The sequence below is a fragment of the Corythoichthys intestinalis genome, chromosome 6 (assembly GCF_030265065.1).
Source record: "Corythoichthys intestinalis isolate RoL2023-P3 chromosome 6, ASM3026506v1, whole genome shotgun sequence".
NCBI lineage: Eukaryota > Metazoa > Chordata > Actinopteri > Syngnathiformes > Syngnathidae > Corythoichthys > Corythoichthys intestinalis.
The window spans coordinates 34,333,167-34,355,358 of NC_080400.1; the positions used below are offsets into that span (position 1 = coordinate 34,333,167).

The window sequence follows — 22,192 nt, forward strand, 5'->3', positions numbered from 1 at the left end:
GTAGTCGTTTAATTCAAGTGGCGTTGTAATGGTTTATTTTGAAAGTGTTTGCATTGTTTTATTGATTTGGGTGAATACACTGCCCTATAGTCTGCCTCATTTCACATGGCTGAATCCAGCTGCTCCATGTTAAGACCAACATAAGCTAAACTTTTGTTTGCGCTAATGTTTTTTTTTAATGCATTCATAATTTAGTTTTGAGTCTAGGTATATTTAGCTGTTTTTTGTGGGAATATGTGTCTGAAACATTTGTTAAGAGCATTGTTTAAAAAATAAATAAATAAAAGAGTGTTTTATAGCATTTAAGATAGTTGACTTTTGCTACGTAAATTAGCCGATTTTTCTTTTGTTGACATAGATCCTTATTTATTTTTTATATCGTTTGAGGCTCAGCGCAGGTATTTTTATTTTTCGTGTTTCTCATCCGATTACTCGATTATTCGAACCAGCTAGTTCATCGATTAAGCGACTGCGAAATAATCGATAGCTGCAGCTCTAGATACTAGCATTGGTTTTGTTGTAACACTAGTCATAATATTTGAAGATCTAGACACGCATATTTTGTTAGTGAGAGTGACGGTCTCATTTTTGTCACAAAAACACACAACTTCTCTGATGAATAAATATCTTATTACCACAAAGCTATTCGCACCTATTATTTTCTTAATAAAGATGGAGATTTACAACAAAATAACTTTTTCTTTCAAAATGAAATTTCCGAATTTCATTGAATTCCTATTGTGGTAGCCGTTACCTGTGCTCTGATATGTGCGCGAGTGAATGTTTTGTTTTTTTTTCTCATTAACTCTATAGTTTAGGGAATTTTAATCTTGTTGATCAAGTGCATCCGAACAAAAAGAATCTTGTTTCCAAATTTGAAAAATAACAATTTAAATTTTTCTGCTATTCAATATTGAAGAAAAATGTCGGTCAAGACCAAAATTTCCAGGAAGGAGGCAAAGTATGCCCAAGCAGCCGTTTTTAAAGGCCAGAAGTGTTTTAGCTACCCCAAATGCAAGCATTTAATATCGTCAACCATCAGATCAAAGGGGAGGAGCTCCAGGTTGTTCAGGAATATTAATGTCTTGGTGTCAGCCTTGACTCAACTCTAACTTAAAAAAAATGTTGAAAAAACTTTAAAACATTAGATTGCAATCTTCACAATTTTTATGCATAGGCCTATAGGATAATCACTCATCACCAATCACAATCAATTGCATTCAATCACAATCACATGTGTTCACAATGCTAAGATCCAACAAAGAGAGCCTCCAAAGAGGTGACTGCACAGTTCTACAGAGACAGACATGACATTCCATCTTAAACAAGACAACGTAGCACTTTTAACACTTTAAAAGTCCATCTAAAAAAGTGGCTAAAAAAAAAAAAAGTCTGAGTAAGCACTTATTTTAAGTTTTTATGTATCCTGTTAGTGCGCTCTGGTTCCTAAATGTTAGTTTTCTATTTCTTTTTTTTTTATTTTTGTGTCTTTCTTTTCATTTTTATTTTTATTTCTCCTGTCCTGCCAGGCGCTGCAGATGAAATGTAGCCTTTGGCTAATTATGGCATATTTCCATGGTCATCTACATGTGCTGCACATGTTCATTCATATGCACTGTCCCTTTTAAAATAATAAACAAATACATACATAAATAAAACTGCAAAAGGGTGACACGACAAGAAACATAAAAACACTTTAATTTTCTTCATATTAATGATGGTGTTGATGTGACACAACATTCGCTATTTCATGGTTTGTCAAATACATTTATTATCTGCAAGTCCTTGAAAAAAAATCCTAGGGGAAGTATAGGGATAAATAAAGCCCATCTATTTATCCATTTTCTGCAACACATATCCTCATTTGGGTCACAGTCTTGCTGGAGCCTATCCCAGCTGACTTTAAGTGAGAGGCAGGGTACATCATGGACTGGAAACCAGCCAACTGCAAGGCACAAAAAGGCAGACATACACAAACAAGCATTCACACACAACAACCGCTGAATTGATGTGTATTTTTGATGCGGGCCTTCACTAAGCAAAATTAGTCATCCAAGTTTTGGTAGGACATATTTGTGTATAGGCTATAATACAGATTTTTACGTTACACAATTTATACATCTCATACAGTCAAATGCGTGATGTCACAAATGTTCTTCCTTGAAACACCACCAAAATCTACATTGACCGATTAAATTGTACATTTTTGGTCTTGAAGGCCAATGTGATCTTTATCATTTGTCTAGGTAACCAATGTTCCCTCTGTGGAATCCCAATAATAAAAAAAGAAAAGAGTCCAAAAAGGAGACAAAGGTCTGCCTGGGAGAAGGGGGTTAAAACTGCCAAGCCACTCGTATTCTGATTCTAATTAGAGCAGCACCCGCAAATGTTTCTCCCACGGCTGCTCAGTTGCTAGAGTGAGGACATGGACCTAGCGCCGAGGAGAGGGGCCGAGAGAGGGAGGAGTCTCGCAGCTTCATCCCCAGTGAGTGTGTTGCGAGTTGTTGAGCAAGGGAGAGAGAAAGAGAGAGAGTGATGAGAGACGGGGCGAGTGAGAGCTGATGAGCGGGAGTATGGATGGCTAGCGAGACGCCGCGCGTTTAAGGCAGAGAAGATAGTGAAAGTACAAGGAGCTCCTGTCAGGAGAAGAGCATGCGAGTCACAGCTCTCCCGCAGCAACTCTGAAGACTCACACACAGAAAAAAGACAGAAGAAGAAGGAAGAGAATCGGCGAAGGACTGAAGACACTCCATTTCCTCTGGTAAACGGACACTTTCAAAAGGATGGCTGTATCAGCATCCATCCCATCAGTAGCACAGAGGACTACACTGTTCTTACTTTTGACAGCAAACTTCACACTCCCCCACTGTTTTGTTTTTATAGGTTTTGCCCTTTCACACTCTCAGTCATGATTCCTCGAGTCGTTCTACTCATGTGGTTCCTCGGACATGGTAGGATTTTCCACATATTTTAAGTTGTTTGTTTGTGTCATCCCGCGTGATCACAATGGCTTGGTGACTTACTGGAAAACACATGCTTAGGTTTAATTATATCTCCTGGAAGACATGTCGTTCCATGCATGATTTGTTATACTTTAATGTGTAGTGTTTACAAGGCAAGACATTTTTTGTCCTTCTTTGTCTTTTCCCTGATTGTGCAAACACTTGTCTGCGCTTTTCTCTGTCACACTGTCATTGCAGTCAAAGCCGACAAGTTAAATACTCTCTTTGTGAGCTTGGTATTCCTGTCACACAGACCGAAACACACGAACCCCCCCACACCCCCACGCGCACGCAAACATAAAGCCCTCTAACCCCAGTCCAGTCAAGCGTTTACTCTTGAGCCATAGCTTTGAATTGACAGCCCTTTCCCACTGAGTCCAACAAACGGGTATTCTGGCAGAAAGAAAAGAGTGCTTCAGAATTCAGATTACTGATGCTTTTTTTCTGTGATTGTCTTTGGACTGTTCAGTTTGTGGTAAGATTGAAGATGGAGTTGATGCTTCTATAGTTGGCTATTAAAAAAACACCCAATTGTTACCTATGCATTTAATGTACCTGATACACACACACACATATGTATGCAAGGGGGGTCATATATCAGTTTACAATATGCTGAAATATTCTCACTGCTTCCACCTGTTTCACGCAACACTACCGAAGGTGCCATACTCAATTAAAAGGTATTACTGATAAAGACAGAACATTTGGATAAGGTAGATCGGACAGTCTGTTTGTTGGTCAAATAAGTAGATGACAAACTTGGCCAGCAGGCTACTAGACATGCTGATTTATAGAGGAAGTAACAACAAATGCCCATCACATCACTTTGCTATGCTTACCCTTTCCTGCTGACTTCATATTTTATGTGAGGCAAAATGCTGTTATACTGTAATGTTAAAACACGGACAGTCTCATTACCGTCTGCAGAGTGGTTGTCCACTTGGTGCCTTTTACCATCCACGTTTAGGATACAGGCTGACTTCTGGGATGGCAGTCGTGCCTTAAATGGTCTTATAATGTTAATGATTTTGTTTTTGTGTTTTTCTGATACTGCATCACCTAACTGTCCCGTCTGTGCTTATTGTGATTTAAAAAAAGAAATACATAATCAGCCTTGAGCCTTATCTCTTTTAAGCATCTGTCAGCATTTCTATCTGTTTATTTGCAGTGGTAATAACAATAGGTCACCATAAGCAACATACTGTAGATGTGTCACAAAACATCATTTGTGTGCTAATATATCAATAATTATAATATGAAGAAAAACACCAACAACGTGCTATGATACATTACAAAAAAAAAAAATGTATATATATATCTCCTTTTTTCTTTCCTTCTTTCTTTTCTTTCTTTCTTTCTTTCTTTCTTTCTTTCTTTCTTTCTTTCTTCCTTTCTTTCTGTCAGTTGTTTATCCGTGTTGTCGGTGCAGGGATGAAAATGTAATCAGACAGTAATATTATAGATATTAAATGTTGGTTTATGAAAATGTTAAGGTACAATACCAATATTTCCACCATCCCTACTGCTAAAAGGGCACTGCATGTGCATTTTGTTGTTATTCAATTTTCAATGTACCCCTTACCAAGTCATGTTACCGACTAGAACACTTGTGATGGTTTCATGCCATGAAATAGAAAACATTCCCATCCACTCACTATTATTGGCTTGGCTTTACTTCCCAAAACAACTATAAACGCCATATTTTAACTAAAATAGGGTAGCACAAATTATATTATATCAGCATAGCTTAACCAGGTAAACTGGGAATAATGATGTACATCCCCCATGTAGGTCTCAGGGGAGGGGGAAACAAGGTGTGTATAAATGCATAAATATGATTGTTGTCAAGCAAATTACCTCTGTTTATGTGGCTAGTCACTGACAGCAAAAGAAGCCTCTCAGCAAACAATTTTGAATTTATGAACACGGGCACAGAGGGAACTAGTGGCGGCAGTGAGATGTCCTGCATGGGCGTGAGAGACAAAGGGAGCATGAAAGTATGAAAATGATAAAAGAAACTGTCTCTTTTGACACTGCAATTATCTCTTCTGCCCTCTGAAAATAAGAATCTAGAGACGCTCACCATCTTATGTTATTACTGAATTTAGTGCACCTTTCTTTTTTGTGTTCACATCTCCTGTTAGTAATAAATGACACAGCAAGACCATGGGATTGAGGAGATATTTGCTAGGAACACATTCACCTTAGACAAAACTTTTCTAGACACTGTCCATCTCCTCTCACACTCATTTCTTTTTTCTTCTGTCTCAGCCATATATGACTCCAAGCTTGCCTTACACTAGTCTTGGTGTCTTGATTTGCCTCCTTAACTGGTAGCGACACATTTCTCCGTCCCTCTCCAGCTGTCCCTTTTGACTCCCTCTCTTAGTTTTCTCTTCTTGAGAGATAGAAAACTTCAGCTTCTCCCAGGCAATGGGTGAAAAATGTGGGCACAAGTAGAGGGAGATGAAGGTTAAGAATAGCATATCAAGAGATGTACTGCCTATACAGTGTGTGTACACACATGCACATGCATATATCCATACGTATAAAATATATATAAAATCGTTGTCTCGTCCAGCCGGGCGGCTTGGTCTCTCCTTTCAAGCTGGGGTCCTCTACCAGAGGCCTGGGAGCTTGAGGGTTCTGCGCAGGATCTTAGCTGTCCCTAGGATTGCGCTCTTCTGAACAGAGACATCGGATGTTGTTCCTGGTATCTGTTGGGGCCATGCATCCAGCTTGGGGGTTACTGCCCCTAGTTTCCCGATCACTACTGGCACCACTGTTGCATTCACTCCCCACATTTTCTCCAACTCTTCCTTCAACCCTTGATATTTCTCCATATAGGCTATATACTATACTGTATATGTATACAGAAAACCAAAAATGAGTTACCGGTAATCATGTTTTATGGTGCAATATTGCTGCTGACCTTTGTGGGCGCTATAAAACGTTAAAGAAAAAAGTTGACTTCTATTAAATTTAAAGAAAAAGAAAAAAAATACATAAGGCTATCATCAACCCTATCACTTGATTGATACACTGGGCAGTAGGGCTGGGCGATATGGCCTTAAGTACGTATCACGATAAATTGAGCAGATTTACCTCGATAACGATAAATGACGATAAATTCGCCCAAGCAAACTGTTATATAATTTGAAAATTTGAATCAATGCATGGAATGCAAATTAACAGTTTCTCGTTAAATTTATTTACCAGCTTTCAATTTAACAATTGCACATGCAGTCTAAACATTAAGTATTAAAAAAATCTTGTAAACAATAAGAATTCTTGTGTGAACATTTATAACAGCTTGTATGACTTGAAAAATATCATCACTTGAATTTCATTAAATTCATTCCGCATTGTTATACACTAGATAGTGGCATACGTTTAGATATTTAGAATAGATACAAATACGACACATCCACCCGCCCCCCCGAAATTATACTTAATTAAAAAATAAAATGTTTCACAAACCTTTCCTTTCTTTTATTCGGCTCAATTATTTACATCTTATGATTTTGGAAATCCTTACAGTATGCTATAAATAATATTCCTGTTCCCAAGCACTGTGCTTACTGTGCTGTAATTTTTTACAAAAAATAAACAATACATAGTTACTCCCCGTCATCTACGACGAGCCACTTACAAGACTAGCACTGTCGTGTATTACAAATACTGCTTTGAACACATCTTCACAGACAAAAGCAATGACACAGGCTTAAAGAGGTCAACTTTAATTGTGTAAATCACACTTAATGACGACACGATCCCCTGGTTGAAATAGACGACATCCACTTAATTCTATTGAAGATATGTAATGCTGAGGCAATTTGTCAACTTTACTTTTAAAAAGAAACGTGCACTGTTTATCCAGTAGATGGGGCTCTTGCAGTGTGTCAAACAGTAATTCAATTTAGGGCAATTGTCTTAAAAGTGGTTCATTGTTTCAGAAAGCCTCGGTTTTTCCATCCCTATCTGGAACCCGTCACGAGTTTACTTAATGTCGGGTGAAAGTTTGGCGAAGCTAACTTAAGCCCGACTTCATCCCGTTTATTTGTAGCGTTAGCCGCTAGCGTTAGCCTACCAGGCTTCTGTTTGATTGGCTTCCTGAAAACCATGTGACTCCAAACGTAAGCACACTGTCTGCTTTCTTAAAGGGGAATGAACATAGCCGAACAGCACAGAGTCAAAGCGGGATGAAAAGACTATATTTTCTTCTTTTATTAAATTACCGAATTTACCGACATGGTCAAAATTACGTCGGTCATCGTGAAGAATTTCGGTAACGGTAAATTTTCGGTTTACCGCCCTGCTCTACTGGGCAGCCAGTCAAATGACGTCTGAATTTTATGCTTGCTCAAACAACGGCTCTATTTATAGCACAGCTAACAAGCCAAGAGCTCGCAACATTCATTGCAGGTGCTGAAGCCTATCCCAGCTAACTATGGGCATTAGGCAGGGTACATCCTGAATCATTTGCCAGCCAATTGCAAGGCACAAGGAGACAATCAACCACTTACGTACACATTCTTACCTATGGACAATTTGGAGTTTTCAATCAGCCTACAGTGCATGCTTTGGGGATTTAGGAAGAAACTGGATTACCTGGAGAAAACCCAGCTAGCATGGGGAGAAGACGCAAACTCCACAGAGGAAGGGCCAGAGCCCGGGATTGAAAACTTGATCTCAAAGCTGTGAGGCAGACATGCTAAACTTTGATTCTCTCTACAGTAGATACATTATTTTTACATAATTTACTACAAGAGAGGAGACTATTGTCTGCATCTATTGATAACATGTATAATTTTCCCCCTAATATCTACATATCTACTTTACTATTGATTATTTCCTTAATAGTTTACTATATAGGCCTACTCTTTGCTGATACTTGTACATACTGGACTGTCTCAGGAAATTAGAATATTGTGTATTCTAATTTCCTGAGACAGTCCTGTATATATACACAGGACTGTCTCAAAAAATTAGAATATTGTGTATTCTAATTTCCTGAGACAGTCCAGTATTAAGCTAGAGATCTTTTTTGATGATTTAGGGCTGTAAATAGCTTTGACTTGATAATTATTTTTATATATTGTCCAATATTGGCATTGTGTTCATGGCCTCAACCTAAGTCCCCATCCTTTTATCCATTTATCTGAATAGAATTAATATTAAAATTTTGGGATGCCTCCCCCACCCTCCGCACCCCCCGCAATGATTTTCTTCCAGACACTAAATTCATTGATTAAGCGGAAATGGGTAAACTGAAGTTTCATTAGTCACTTTCTCCCAAGTCGGAGAAGTACTGCTGCATGGGATTCCGAATCCCAATCTGCTATTTAAAAAAAAAAAAATAATAAAAATCTTCCCTCTGCTCAATCGCCTTCATTAACTCACACTCTCCTCTTATATCTTGATTCAGAATGCCTTTTTCGGTAACCAATCACACTAAGCTCTCTCTCAGTCCTGGAAAGCACATCTTAGTACCCCAACACTCACTACCCCCTACTATCCCGCTTCATTCACTGCTCTCTATTAATGACTGTCTGACAACTTTAAATCTGTCTTTGAGGGACGTCTTTTCAATCTTACTTGAATATTTTGTGTGCGGTTATAACCTTTTTCACAATATTTTGTGGTAAATCAGAAACACATTATTGTATTTCGGTGTGAAAATTGAAATAAACTACCCATAGTAATTCATTTTATGCTTAGTTACTACTTTCAAAACTGATGAAAATGTGACAATTATTATCCCTGCTGGAGTTCAGTAAGCATGTACAAACCCCCTCTGTGACTCATTCAGGAAGGGAGAAAAAAACAAAAGAAAACAAAACCATAAAAAAAAAAATAAAATAAAAAAACGGGAAATCTTGCAGACATGCTTAAGTCAAGCTATAATTAAAATTAAACATGTTAACAATAATACCAATATTTTAATATTGAAACATGGATTAACATCATATAAATTTTCTGAACATCAACGTGTTTCACACAAAAACATGTTTTTATCACTACCAGTCAAACATATTGCGTGTGAATGAAAATACCACTAAACAGTGCAAAACTCACTTGTCAGCATGTGCAAACATTTTTTTCTCCTCGAAGCAACAAATTCAGTAGCAGTTTTTTTTTTTTTAATAATAAAAACAATCTTTTTTTTTTTTTTTTACATGTTTGAAAACGTGAAGAGCAAAGAAAGTGTCCTTTTCTCCATTCACATGAAAATCTACTATAATGTTAGTATTTGAGTGATATTGTGATACACCCAGCGAATGACAAATGAAGTCATCAATTCACAGCTAATGTTAATGGAAAATAGTTCATTTTTGGGCCACATGTCCCATCAAGGCCAGCCAGTTTAAGTCACCTCAGCCGCTGTAACACCCCTGCTCATTTTTGTGCCATGATAGATTAAACCCACTGTAATCCCACTGAGCCTAGAGCCCTGTTGGATATTTATGGTAATAAGTAAACATATGAGCGAATAATCTAAGAGGCTGCCTGTGGACAGCTGGAAGTTGTAATTCCTAATATTTGGCAGAGGCTTTACCATTAAAAGGAGACGCTATTTCCAGGGAAAAAAATGTAAACCCAGTGACAGGAGGTTGTATACTACATACAAAAAAAAAAAAAAAAAAAAAGAAAAGATTCAATATTAAATATATCTTTAAATCAGTGAAAGAAAAGCTGCTTTTAATGTGGTATGATGATTTTTCAAATAAAATGTTAAGTACCGTATATCCAGGGAGTGCACTTTAGCCTAAAGCCTCATTTGGATTCAGACTGGATTCAGGTCAGACAAACCAGGGTGTGATTAGACTGGAGACTTCTCTGAAGGAGAAAAAAAGTGGTGGCCTTGCACTCGTGTAGTCAGTCAACCAGTCAACAAAGTACACAGTTTATTCTGGGCTTTATTTATTTGTTTATTTATTATCCATTGTGAAAGACCCACTTTCCAGTCCCAACAGATCGCTTTAGTTGCAACCAATCAACCTTCGGCCCCTCATCTCCTCTCTTCATGAGACACTGTGACTGGATCTCATTCCTTCGGGATAAATTTATCCAGATTGAAGCACTCAGCAAAAGGGCATTATCCCGGATTACATGTCTGTTGGGTGGCAGTGTTAAGTAATTCAACCAGATGCTGTTGTTATCACTGGGTAACCTGTGAAGGCATGTCAAACAGCTGCATGTCATTCAGTTTTTCATTGGTCATATACTGTATATGAATTTCTTGGATGGAATGTAGCAAGAATATATATTTATAGATGAGGATAAATGTATAGAGAGCACTTGGAATATTTTGCTGACCTCATTCAGGATTTTATTTTAGACGGATTAAAATAAGGATTAATGACATTTAAATTGCAGTTTATTGCACAGGCAACAACAATTTAGGTTTATTCCTTCAGAGGCAATCATATGAGTTTGACAAGACTTTCATTGAGCCAAACAAGAAGACTAGCTTCATGGTATTTATTTTTGACAAATGCTAAATAGATACAGATTGAAACCAAACAAACAAACAAACAACCCCGAATAATTTAAATTGCCCGGTTTGGATTTTTGCCGATAAACTTGTGCGCTAATACATAAACTGAATATACTCAACGACATGAAGTACATATGAATCACACATGAACCATTCATTTATTTATTTTCCGAGCCCCTTATCCTCACGAGGGTCAGGAGGGAGCTGGGACTGCCCGGTGACTCTTGTAAAAGTAAGTGAGATGGAACATGTACGAAGGAATAGGTCTTTTGTCTTTAAAATTCCTAATGAATAAAATTATGGTAAATTGAAAAATATATTTAGTTTAAATTCTTATCCTTATTGTGTCACCAGTGAGCCGGAGCCCTGGCAGACTGACACAGGGCACATACAACCATTCATACTCACGTTCATACCCAAGAAATATGTAGTTTTCACTTGACCAAATAAATTTGTTTTGAAATTTGAAACTGACTACCCGAAGAAATCCAATACCACCAAGACATGTATACTCGACACAGGAGTATGTAGATGTGCATTTGACTAATTTTAATTGATTGACCAATGGTAAGATTATGATAATTTCATCAATTAATTTTTATAGGGACAATATGAAATATTCAAGAGATTGAACGGCCTGACCCCATGTTTCGATGCCAATGTTTTATTGAGCACAACAATGTTGCCCCAAAGAGTTACCGTATTGGCCCGAATATAACACGGTGTTATTTGCATTGAAATAAGACTGAAAAAGAGGGGGTCGTCTTATATTCATGGTCTAGACATTATACCCATTCACGACGCTAGATGGCGCCAGATATCATTAAAGCATGACATCTCAGCTACTCTCAAGTTTAACCAGTTTGCATTATTTTATTGCAATGTTTTTCCTTATTCAGATTTGTTTCAAGACTACAATTACAGTTAGACTTCACTTTGATGGTGAATGCAGTTATTCCAATTTTGCTGTTTCATCACAATACATTGGTTTATTTACATTTCAAAAATCAGAAGCCATCCATTTACGAATGTGATTGCACTTTAGTTTACACATTTAAATGTTCAGATATTAAGATTTGAATTAGGCAAAAAACCATGCTTTTTCTCTCAAATATATTGTTATAATCATTTGTTTCGGATGTACTGTAATTATTTTCTGTATAAAAATTAATTTGGTGTTCAAAAAGTATTTTTTTAAGCTTGAGTCTTGAAAAAGAGGGGGTCGTCTTATAATCAGGGCTGTCTTATATTCGGGCCAATACGGTGTGTCATAGTGTAGGATTGTGGCTGTAGCTGCCGTAATATATATTTATGTTTGTGTTTTTAGACCTGCAGGCTAGTTCAGATTAATCAGAGCCTCATTTGAGACACAATAATATCAACTATTCACATTTACCATATTTCTCTAGAATGTGCACTTTGGTGTCATGTGAGACATGAAAATGATAAAAAAAGAAATCATTATTTTCAAAAGGTTGGCTGCTTTACAAAAATAAACATTTGCAATTGCAATTCAACTCTCTAATTGTTGTACAATACCCATTGTAGCAAACATCGGGCTGTTATGTGCAGTATATCTCAAAAAGTTGGAAAATAACACAACATTGTATCGGCATAGCTATAAAGGCGTGTGTTGGGCGACAGCCAAGAAGATACATGTGGGACTTGAGTGCAGGAGGCACTTGAGAAATTGGGTTGCTGATCTGATAATTACTTCTCCGAGTTTGGAGAGAGGTCTTTGGGACAGCTCAATATTCCACACGGATGCAACCCCCCATTCCTCTTTTCCTTTTTCTATGTACATCTCCTTCCTAAAACATTTCCGTCCAGGTAACACATAACAACACACAAACAGAACAGGTATTTACGCTGCACTGCCCGTTTATGAGCGCAAATTTATAAACCTGTGTGTATGTTTGTGTACATGTTGGGGTGTGTAGGTCTGTGTGTTTGTTTGAGATGTCTGGGCATTTACAACTTTACCAGGACCATTACAGCTGCAAGCCATGAACGGTAATATAAATGCAAATCAGCCCTTTAATTTGTACAAGCAGAAAAGGAAAGAAGGAGCTTGTCACCTGTGCAAGAGCATGGATGTGTCAGATATTCCAACTGCAGTGCATGATTTCAGAATGACAATGGCTTTGGAGAGACTTCAATTTGTAAGCAAACCTTTCAGTTGTAAAATGGGAATTGGACTCCAAAATGCTCCTGTATGGAACAGTTAAAACAAAGAAATGACGTGGAAATAGTGGTAACTGGCAGTTAAGTATATTGTATTTGTATATTAGGGGTATAACTTGTGTTGCACTGATACCGTTACTGGTATCTGCATAGGTATCGGCTAGTAATAAGTCTGATGCGGCCCAATATGTACTCATCAAGATTTACTTTCCAACCACTGGTCGCCCTTCCCGAGATGGACGCCAGTTACAAATGCCGTTGAAGAAGCACGAGTAAAAGAAGCGAAAATGCTTTGACATATAGTCTAGTCTTTTTTCAAACCCCTTTTGAAGCGTGGCCATTTTACCATTTTATATACCAACCAACTACACCTTCAGTCATTTTTCCAAGGGAAGAGTGGGTAATACGCAGAGTGATGCACAGAAGGAGGGACAGGAAGTCGTATATAATATACTGTTCTAGTCCTTCTCAAAAAATTAGCATATTATGATAAAGTTCATTATTTTCTGTAATGTACTGATAAACATTAGACTTTCATATATTTTAGATTCATTAAACACAACTGAAGTAGTTAAAGCATTTTATTGTTTTAATATTGAAAGTCAAGAAAAAAACAAAAATCCCTATCTCAAAAAATTAGCATATTTCATCTGACCAATACAAAAAAGTGTTTTTTAATACAAACAAAGTCAACCTTCAATTAATTATATCAGCTATGCACAAAATACTTGCTCAGGAATCCTTTTGCAGAAATGACTGCTTCAATGCGGTATGGCACGGAGGCAATCATCCTGTGGCACTGCTGAGGTGTCATGGTGGCCCAGGATGTTTCGATAGCAGCCTTAAGTGTTGTGCCTGGTGTCTCTAAACTTCCTCTTCACAATATCCCACAGATTCTCTATGGGGTTCAGGTCAGGAGAGTTGGCAGGCCAATTGAGCACAGTAATGCCATGGTCAGTAAACCATTTACCAGTGGTTTTGGCACTGTGAGCAGGTGCCTGGTCGTGCTGAAAAATGAAATCTTCATCTCCTAAAAGCTTTACAGCAGATGGAAGAATGAAGAGCTCCAAATTCTCCTGATAGCTATCTGCATTGACCCTGCTCTTGATAAAACACAGCAGACCAACACCAGCAGCTGACATGGCACCCCAGACCATCACTGACTGTGGGTACTTGACATTGGACTTCCGGCATTTTGGCATTTCCTTCTCCCCTGTCTTCCGTCAAACTCTGGCACCTTGATTTCCAAATGACATGCAAAATTTGCTTTCATCTGAAAAAGTACTTTGGACCACTGAATCTAAAACATATGAAAGTCTAATGTTTATCAGTACATTACAGAAAATAATGAACTTAATCACAACATGCTAATTTTTTCAGAAGGACTAGTATATTTTTGTTCCATTTTACTTCATGAACTAAAATGACCATATATTTCATCATAGAGTTTGTTTAATAAAAACAATGTTTTTTTTCCGTCTGTTAGTCAACTAAGATGTGTACTGATTTTGTCCTAGCTATTGTATATTCATGTGGGGTTTAGTCTTGTCTCGTCTAGTTTTCGTCCAATGAAAAAATGGGCATTGATGAACATATTTCATTTAGTTTTCGTTAACAAAATGAAAATATGCAAGTGCATAAATATGTTATGAAAAAAGCTGAAATTGTGTGTTATAACTATTGAGCCCTTGCTGAAAATGAAATGAAAATGTCTTGATTTTGTCTGTTATGACTCTTTCAAGTCGTGAGAATAGGACCAAACTTTGTATCACTGCAAGCCAAAACTAATGTGCAGCTTTGAGAATAGCAGGTCCCCCTCCCCCAACATTCCCATACCCTGTGACGATGTGCATGTTTTTTTTTTTTTTTTTTCTTTTCAATTGGCAAAAGGGGCTCTGAGCCACCTGCTTGTCCCACTAAGACAATTAAGCAATCAGGGATAAAGGCCCATTCATTACTGGATACAGCACCGTTAAAAGGAGCCAGCTACTGCCAGCAACTGAATGCAGTCCTTCCCCCACAAAATAAAGTGCATCACTGCTATTGGCAGAACTTAGGCATCTTACTTCACAGATGCTCTTCAGCAAGCAGCCTTTGGTATGTCAGGATGAAACCTTGGAAATTCTTTAGCCATATTTAACGTAATATATCATACAAACCTGAAAAAATTAAAACTTAATAAGCCAAAACAATGAAAACAAGCTCTAATTTCACAATTTTGAACTAATAATATACGTGCATATATATATATATATATATATATATATATATATATATATATATATATATATATATATATATATATATATCCAGTGGGGCAAATAAGTATTTAGTCAGTCAGTGGAAGTTCTCCCACTTGAAAATATTAGAGAGGCCTGTAATTGTCAACATGGGTAAACTTTGAGGGACAGAATGCGAAAAAATAAAAAACAGAAAATCACATTGTTTGATTTTTGAAGAATTTATTTGCAAATCATGGTGGAAAATAAATATTTGGTCAATACCAAAAGTTTTTTTTTGTTTGTTTTTTTTTTGATTGAACACGTTTATTTCGAATACTTAATACATAGGTACCGATAATCAGTAACAATAATGAAAAAATGAAAATAACAAAATATGAGTATTCGATAAGGAGTGAGAAAAAGTAAAAACTTCATCTCAATACTTTGTTATGTACCCTTTGTTGGAAATAACGAAAGCCAAACATTTTCTGTAACTCTTCACAAGCTTTTCACACACTGTTGCTGGTATTTTGGCCCATTCCTCCATGCAGATCTCCTCTAGAGCAGTGATGTTTTGGGGCTGTCGTTGGGCAACACCGACTTTCAACTCCCTCCGCAGATTTTCTATGGGGTTGAGACCTGGAGACTGGCTAGGCCAATCCAGGACCTTGAAATGCTTCTTATGAAGCCACTCCTTTGTTGCCCTGGCTGTGTGTTTGGGATCATTGTCATGCTGAAAGACCCAGCCATATCTCATCTTCAATGCCCTTGCTGATGGAAGGAGATTTTCACTGAAAATCTCTCAATACATGGCCCTATTCATTATTTCCTTTACACAGATGAGTCGTCCTGGTACCTTTGCAGAAAAACAGCCCCAAAGCATGATGTTTCCACCCCCTTGCTTCACTGTGGGTATGGTGTTCTTCGGATGTAATTCTTTATTCTTTTTCTTCCAAACACAAAAACCTGTGTTTCTACCAGAAAGTTTTATTTTGGTTTCATCTGACCATAACACATTCTCCCAGTCCTCTTAAGGATCATTCAAATGCTCTCTCTCTTCTAATTAATTGGAATGAGCTAAAACACCTGTAATTACATACTGAGAATAATACACACATCCTGCTTACACAATTACATTTATTAATTTCTGTGTGGCGCTTTAACTTGAGAAAATCCACCAATAAAGCTTTTGAAAACCATTCATAAGAAAAAAAAATGTTTCATTGAGGAATTTCATTTGTAAAATACATGTTAAAATCTTTGTCATTGGGATTGCTTTTCCTTTTAGCACAGGACTTCTTTTTTTCTTTTTTCTTTCAGAAAGAAAGCTGACCAATATGTGGAGTCTGAAAGGCAAATTGTTGTTGGATTATCTTTAAATACCCGCTACTTTTTGAGCAGAATTCTAGCTTTGTATAGGCTAATGTTCCTATTGTTGAAAGCACAAAAGTGTGTCATAAACAACTAGCACATTTATATTTTGCATTTTTACTGTACCGAAAATGAACCAAACTATGACCTCAAGGCAAGGCAAGGCAATTTTATTTATATAGCACAATTCAACACAAGGCAATTCAAAGTGCTTTACATCACATGAAGATCATCACCTCAAAACCGAGGTACGTACCGAACCGAGATTTTTGTGTACCGTTACACCCCTAATAGATAGATATGGTTACAGGTCAAATGGTAGAGGCCAATTAAAATTTCAGTCAATTAGTTTAGAATTGGAAGAGCTCGTCACACTCTCAGATGTGTATTTTTTTTTTTTTTTTTTCGCATCAATTACAATTTGGATTATATGGTCATCCAAATGCCCCTTTTCATTGTGCATATAGTTGAGGGGCTTGCTCACCTCCCAGGAGACATTACTGTAAAACATAAAAAGACACAGAGGTCATTCAAGTTTTCGTCTTTCTTTTGGCGACCCTCCAATGCTAAATGGCAGTGGACAATTTCAAAAGTAATGGGAAGAACAACCCCTTGAGGCTCTGTCTGTCTCTAACCTTTTAAACCTGACTTAATCAAATAAAAATACCACAGTGTAAACCAATATGAAGGCAAACCTAGACAAGCAGTTGAAGAGTACACAGAGACCCTTGGGGTGAGCCACGGGCAAAGCCTTCCATTACTTCCCATACAGTGAAGAGTGGAGGGATGTGGAAGCCTGTAGTGAACAATGATTAACCGACTCCACATCAGAGATTGGATTAGAGTGGCAAGATAGGGAGCCCTAAAAGCCATGTGCACTTTATTGAAGTGATAATGTTACTAGAGAAAGGTTGTGTAATGACTGACAAGTGGACAGTGTCCTGTTTGAGGAGTGACATTAGGCAAGATGGTGTGAGGTGTCAGGTCTGCCATGAACAGCTCATCTTCTTTCAAGACCAGAAAGTTGAGCCAGATTGTAGTTGCAATAAAATGAACTGTCTCAGGCTGTCTGGCACCATGATGCCCATCCAGAGCAGTCATTGCAGCTGTAATTAGTTAGGAAAGGCATCTTTGTCAGGGTCTATACACTACAGGTCCTATTTTATCAATGATATACAGTATAAGATGCAATCTTGGGGAATTGGCCGAAGAGCTATTCTCAGCAGTCATTTTCAAATAGACAACAATTCTCTGTATTAGCATCTGAACTCCATGGTGAAGACCTTTATGTCAATATAAATGGAGCATGCATAGAATATGACATAAGCCTCAGCGATGCCATAGCACACAGTATGGTGTGGGTGGCACATGTGTAACCTTGACAAAACTGCTTGATGTTAATACGCCATGAATCTACACTTTGTGGGCTGAATCTGATAGTTATAACTACAGCGAAGCGCTTATACATTTAATAATGATTTAAATAAAATGTAAATATCCTTGCAATGCTATTAATTAGGCAAATTTTATATTTCAATGCTTTGCAAAAGGGGAAAAAATCCATGACAGGCAGAAAATAAGCAGCATTCAATAAAAGAAAAATCATTCAATATTTTAATTTCTGTAACTATGTATGTGACCTTTAAGAGAGAAGTTTAATATCTGTAATGAAATGTGTCTACTTTAAGAGGAGACCAGGGCATGTTTGGTGACACATACGCGAGAGAAGTCAGTCTTAAGACCGGTGTGTGACGTGGCCTACAGCGGCCCTGTTTTTTTTTTTTTTTTTCTTGGGTTTAATTTGTTACGACAATAATAAAGCAAGTGAAACACTCCTTTCAATCATCGCTCTCAGCCAAAGGCATTACAATATAAATAAGCCATTGCTTGTGAATTTGATACTTTTCCCACCTCTTTACAATGTATTCAGCAGTATGTGTGGCTAGTATGCAGCGAGTAAGTAACATAAATCTGCAAGCAACAGTTCATATGCCACAAAATCAGCACTGCAAGGGATTAAAGACAGCTCTTTTTAAATCAAAATCGTGCTTAATTATGAATGCACACGACAAAGTAGCTCTCACCCGGCAATCCCTGGGTTTACCAAAATTGCTGAGACTCTGTCACTGTTTGAGTGACAGGTATGCCTCAATTGCCAGGGTGTAATAATGAGTCAGATTGGGTGAAAAGATGGCCCTAACATGCTTATTCACCATCAGCACAGCTCTGTGCACCCTGGGGAGGATCTTAAATTAACAAAATAAAGACAGGCAAGTAGTCAATTTTACCCCAAAATTGTAGAACTACATACACAGTCATTCCACTGGCGTCCCTCACCATTAAAATGTAAAGAAAAAGCCAGAACAAATCCAATATGAAATGACTTAGTAAATAATTTATTTGAAAGTAAGAACAGGTGCTGAACAGATGTCTTAATAACTAGTATTAATTTCTTGTTTGCAGTGTTTCTACCTTTTCCCTAATTTTTTTATGAAGGTGGCGCCCGTGCATGTTCTATTAGCGAGGCACCGCTGTTGGTCACTGTCCTTCCGTTCCAAATAAGTACTGTAGCTCAGCGTTAACCCTCTTGAAAATGTGTGTCACTTTTTGGGTATGCAAACATCCTTAACCTCATATTATTTTGACTTACTGACCTGCACACATATGTTATGTATTCAAAGATGCAGACACAGACATTTTTGGGGCAGGTGCTCCACCAGAAAGAGCTTCTTTTTTTTTTTTTTTTTTGTTATCCAGGGTAAAATGGCAAGTGCTTGAACACCATTATGGTTCAATCTGTGCACATGTCTGCAAAGATGGATGGTAGCAATGACATGACAATGCTTTCCATGGTAAATAAACTTAGCTCCTGCTTGGGATGAAAAATAAAATGGTAATCAAAGTATTACTATGTACGGTATCTGTCACTTGCAGCCCTAATCCTAATCCAAATACAAGCGCATTTGTTGCCTGAAACGAGTGCTGGTGCATACGCTAGTTGCAAATGTCATCAAATGTGATTAAATTAGCATACAATGGAAAGGAAGAATAATTACTTTGCATTGTGTTGTGTTGCCTCTGTTTTCAATACTCTGCCAGTCATTCAAGCCTTCGTATTAGGAGTGATGAACACATTGGTGCCTATTTTACTGTGATAATGGTTAAGATAAGTCTCTGTCCCGGTACTGTGTGACAGCAACACAGTGAGCAATCAAAAATGCAAACACTGTCAAATGTAATTATTTTTCCTTTCCATTGTATGCCAATGTAATTACTTTGCATTGTGCTATTGTCTCCAATAAGATTTGCTTCTGTTTTCACTACTCTACCAGTCATTCAAGTATTAGTATTAGAGGTGATGAACACATTGGTGCCTATTTTACTGTGATAATGGTTAAGATAAGTCTCTGTCCTGGTACTGTGTGACAGCAACACGGTTAACCATCAAAAATGCAGAAGGGCATCCAACAATGAAGGTGTTGGCAAATGGTGGAATGTTCAGTGGTGTCATCACTCGCCTCATCACCTGCAGTGCATGGTCCCTAAACCTTCCTCTGGTTATGAGTGTGAATTATTAACATAACTTTCATTAAAAAATGCAATTTTCCCAGACCCAGCTGTACAAACTCCTTGCACAGCCTCATTTCATATTGCAGTAACCCATACGTTCAAGTTAAATCTCCACACACCTACACATCTCCTCTGTGTTGAATAGAATGATGACTTGCGGATGGTTGTAAATCCATGAGAGCTCTATCAGTGAAATAATATAAATTCTAACATTTTTCCATATAGCAATAAAACTCATCAAACTATTAACAAGCTTCTCAACTTTTTCAACCATTTTGTATGATCATTAGCATACTTTGCCTCAACATTAGCATACTTTGCCTAGAATGAGGCAGCAGAGGCCATTAAACAAACACTTCTACAAAGCAGGGATCTCATTTATGGAGCCAGCAAGTTAACTCGTGTTGTGACAATTTTAATGAAATAGTGCACATATAATACCTCTCTCAGAAGTGACTGGTGATTATATTATTTACATATTTTTGCCAGCTTCAACTTAAAGTTCAATGCTTATGGGTGAGTGGGCATTGCTGCTGATTTCAAATCAAATGTTTCTTTTCTTCCTCCTCAGCTCTGAACCTTTTGATCATCACCTCCACATTGGGTCTAAAATGGCGAATGAACAATGCCAAAATTTAAGTGACTGAGAGTTGTGTAGCTCTTTGAAGGCTGCCAAACAAGTACCTTTCATCTTGAAAATTGACAGCTGTATTTTACAAATGGAATACAAGCCTTAATGAGAGACAAAGTCAGAGTACAGCACAAGAGTTTTGTTCAAGTGAAAATTGTAGGGTCTGTGATCTTTTCCGCCCACCCTGTGAAGGAAAATACACGCACTTTCTGGAGTATCGGTTGGCTCACTTTGTTCAAATACCTTAAACAAAAGAAGGAGGAGGCAGTGGCAGTGGCTAAGTTTTAGTGCACTATCCTAGCATTGCCAGCAAGACGGTACTTCTTGATTGATTAACCGTCTTGCAAACCTCAACTTTTCTAACCAATTCCCCTGTCATCTGACGTGTGAGCCAATCAGGAGAAAGAGGTGGCAGGTGCAGACGTGACCAGGAAGCAACTGTCTGGTTGAATACAGACAGAGTGCAAAGCGGTTCTTGTAGATAGTTTAATTTCTGAATTTCTTTTAAAAAATACACTTAACTTCCAGAAAGGTCGTCTGCTAGAGAGGCAGCTGCACCAATTCTTTTTGGCTATTTTACCTGGCTACGTAACTTGTGGTTATTATGGCAATTACATTATAAAAACTTATGAAAAAAAAAAAAAAAAAAAACATCTTACATGATTTGTTATTCTTGATTTAATGTCCTTACAACAGCATAGTGGCATTCCCACATTAGAGGAGACAAAACAGAATTTGACCGGAAGTTCCTGGGGATGGGGACTAGTGTCTCACATACAGTACATGACATTTTCACCCTGAGCATCGCCAAGAGTCCATGCCAACACTTTAATTGTGATGTCTCCTTCCCTTGTGTAAAAAAAAAAAAAAAAAAAAAAAAAAAAACTAGGGCAGCTTTGCATAAATGAGAGTGGGAACGAAAGGGGGTGGCACTATTTGCAAGGGCCGTGGCACCACACCGCATCATTTATACTGACGGCTCTAATAAATTACAGCAATAGATTGCTTTGGAACAAACAAAGCTTAATGAAGCTAAAATGAGAAATAATTGCCAAGAAATTTATATATATATATATATATACACACACTATAAACTATACAAATATATATATACAAGTTTCCCAAGAAGGGTGGATGCATGAGTGTCTCCCTTGCATAACACAAAAAAAATAAAGGCAAATTGCACTGGTAATATTTGACTCTCAACAAGAATATTTCCTCCACTTTTTTTTCTGTTCCCTCCCCCCCCTCGTTTAGCCTGATAGAACAAAACAGTATGTGGACTGTTCTGCTCTGTAGGACCCTTGATCCATCAAGCTAGCCAGGTCAGAGAAAGCCTGGAAGCCTTTTGTTATTAAAATGCTTCAAGTGGAAGACAACAACGAGATGTAGGACGAGGTGAAATTGAACATATGTCATGTAAAATCACTATGACTGTCCATCCAAAGAGAGTGCTTTAAAATAAGCTCTGAAGTGAAATCTGAAATAAAGAAATACGATAAATGAATAAAATTAAAAATAATAATCATAATAGAAAAATCAGTCCAACTAGTTAACCCTCCCACAGGAGAATGAGTTGCCAGGTGCACAATAAGAGGTGTTATCCCTAATTGCGTATAATGAAAGGTCACAGCTTCCCAAAGTAAAAGCAGTGACTCAGAGCATGGCCACAATTAAGAATGCAAAGCCATTTGGGCATGCAGATAAAGCA

General features: G+C 37.6%; 1 protein-coding gene across 12 annotated transcripts in view; it reads left to right on the plus strand.

Annotated features, from left to right (window-relative positions):
* Positions 1 to 2,545: 2,545 nt before the first annotated feature.
* Positions 2,546 to 22,192, plus strand: part of kirrel3b (kirre like nephrin family adhesion molecule 3b) — a 257,264-nt gene continuing 237,617 nt past the window's right edge. For all 12 annotated transcript variants that reach the window (XM_057838938.1, XM_057838940.1, XM_057838947.1 and 9 more), the window contains exons 1-2: positions 2,546 to 2,761; positions 2,884 to 2,951. In XM_057838938.1, the coding sequence (XP_057694921.1) occupies positions 2,909 to 2,951 (43 nt within the window). In that variant the 5' untranslated portion in view covers positions 2,546 to 2,761; positions 2,884 to 2,908. The remainder of the gene's footprint in view (positions 2,762 to 2,883; positions 2,952 to 22,192) is intronic.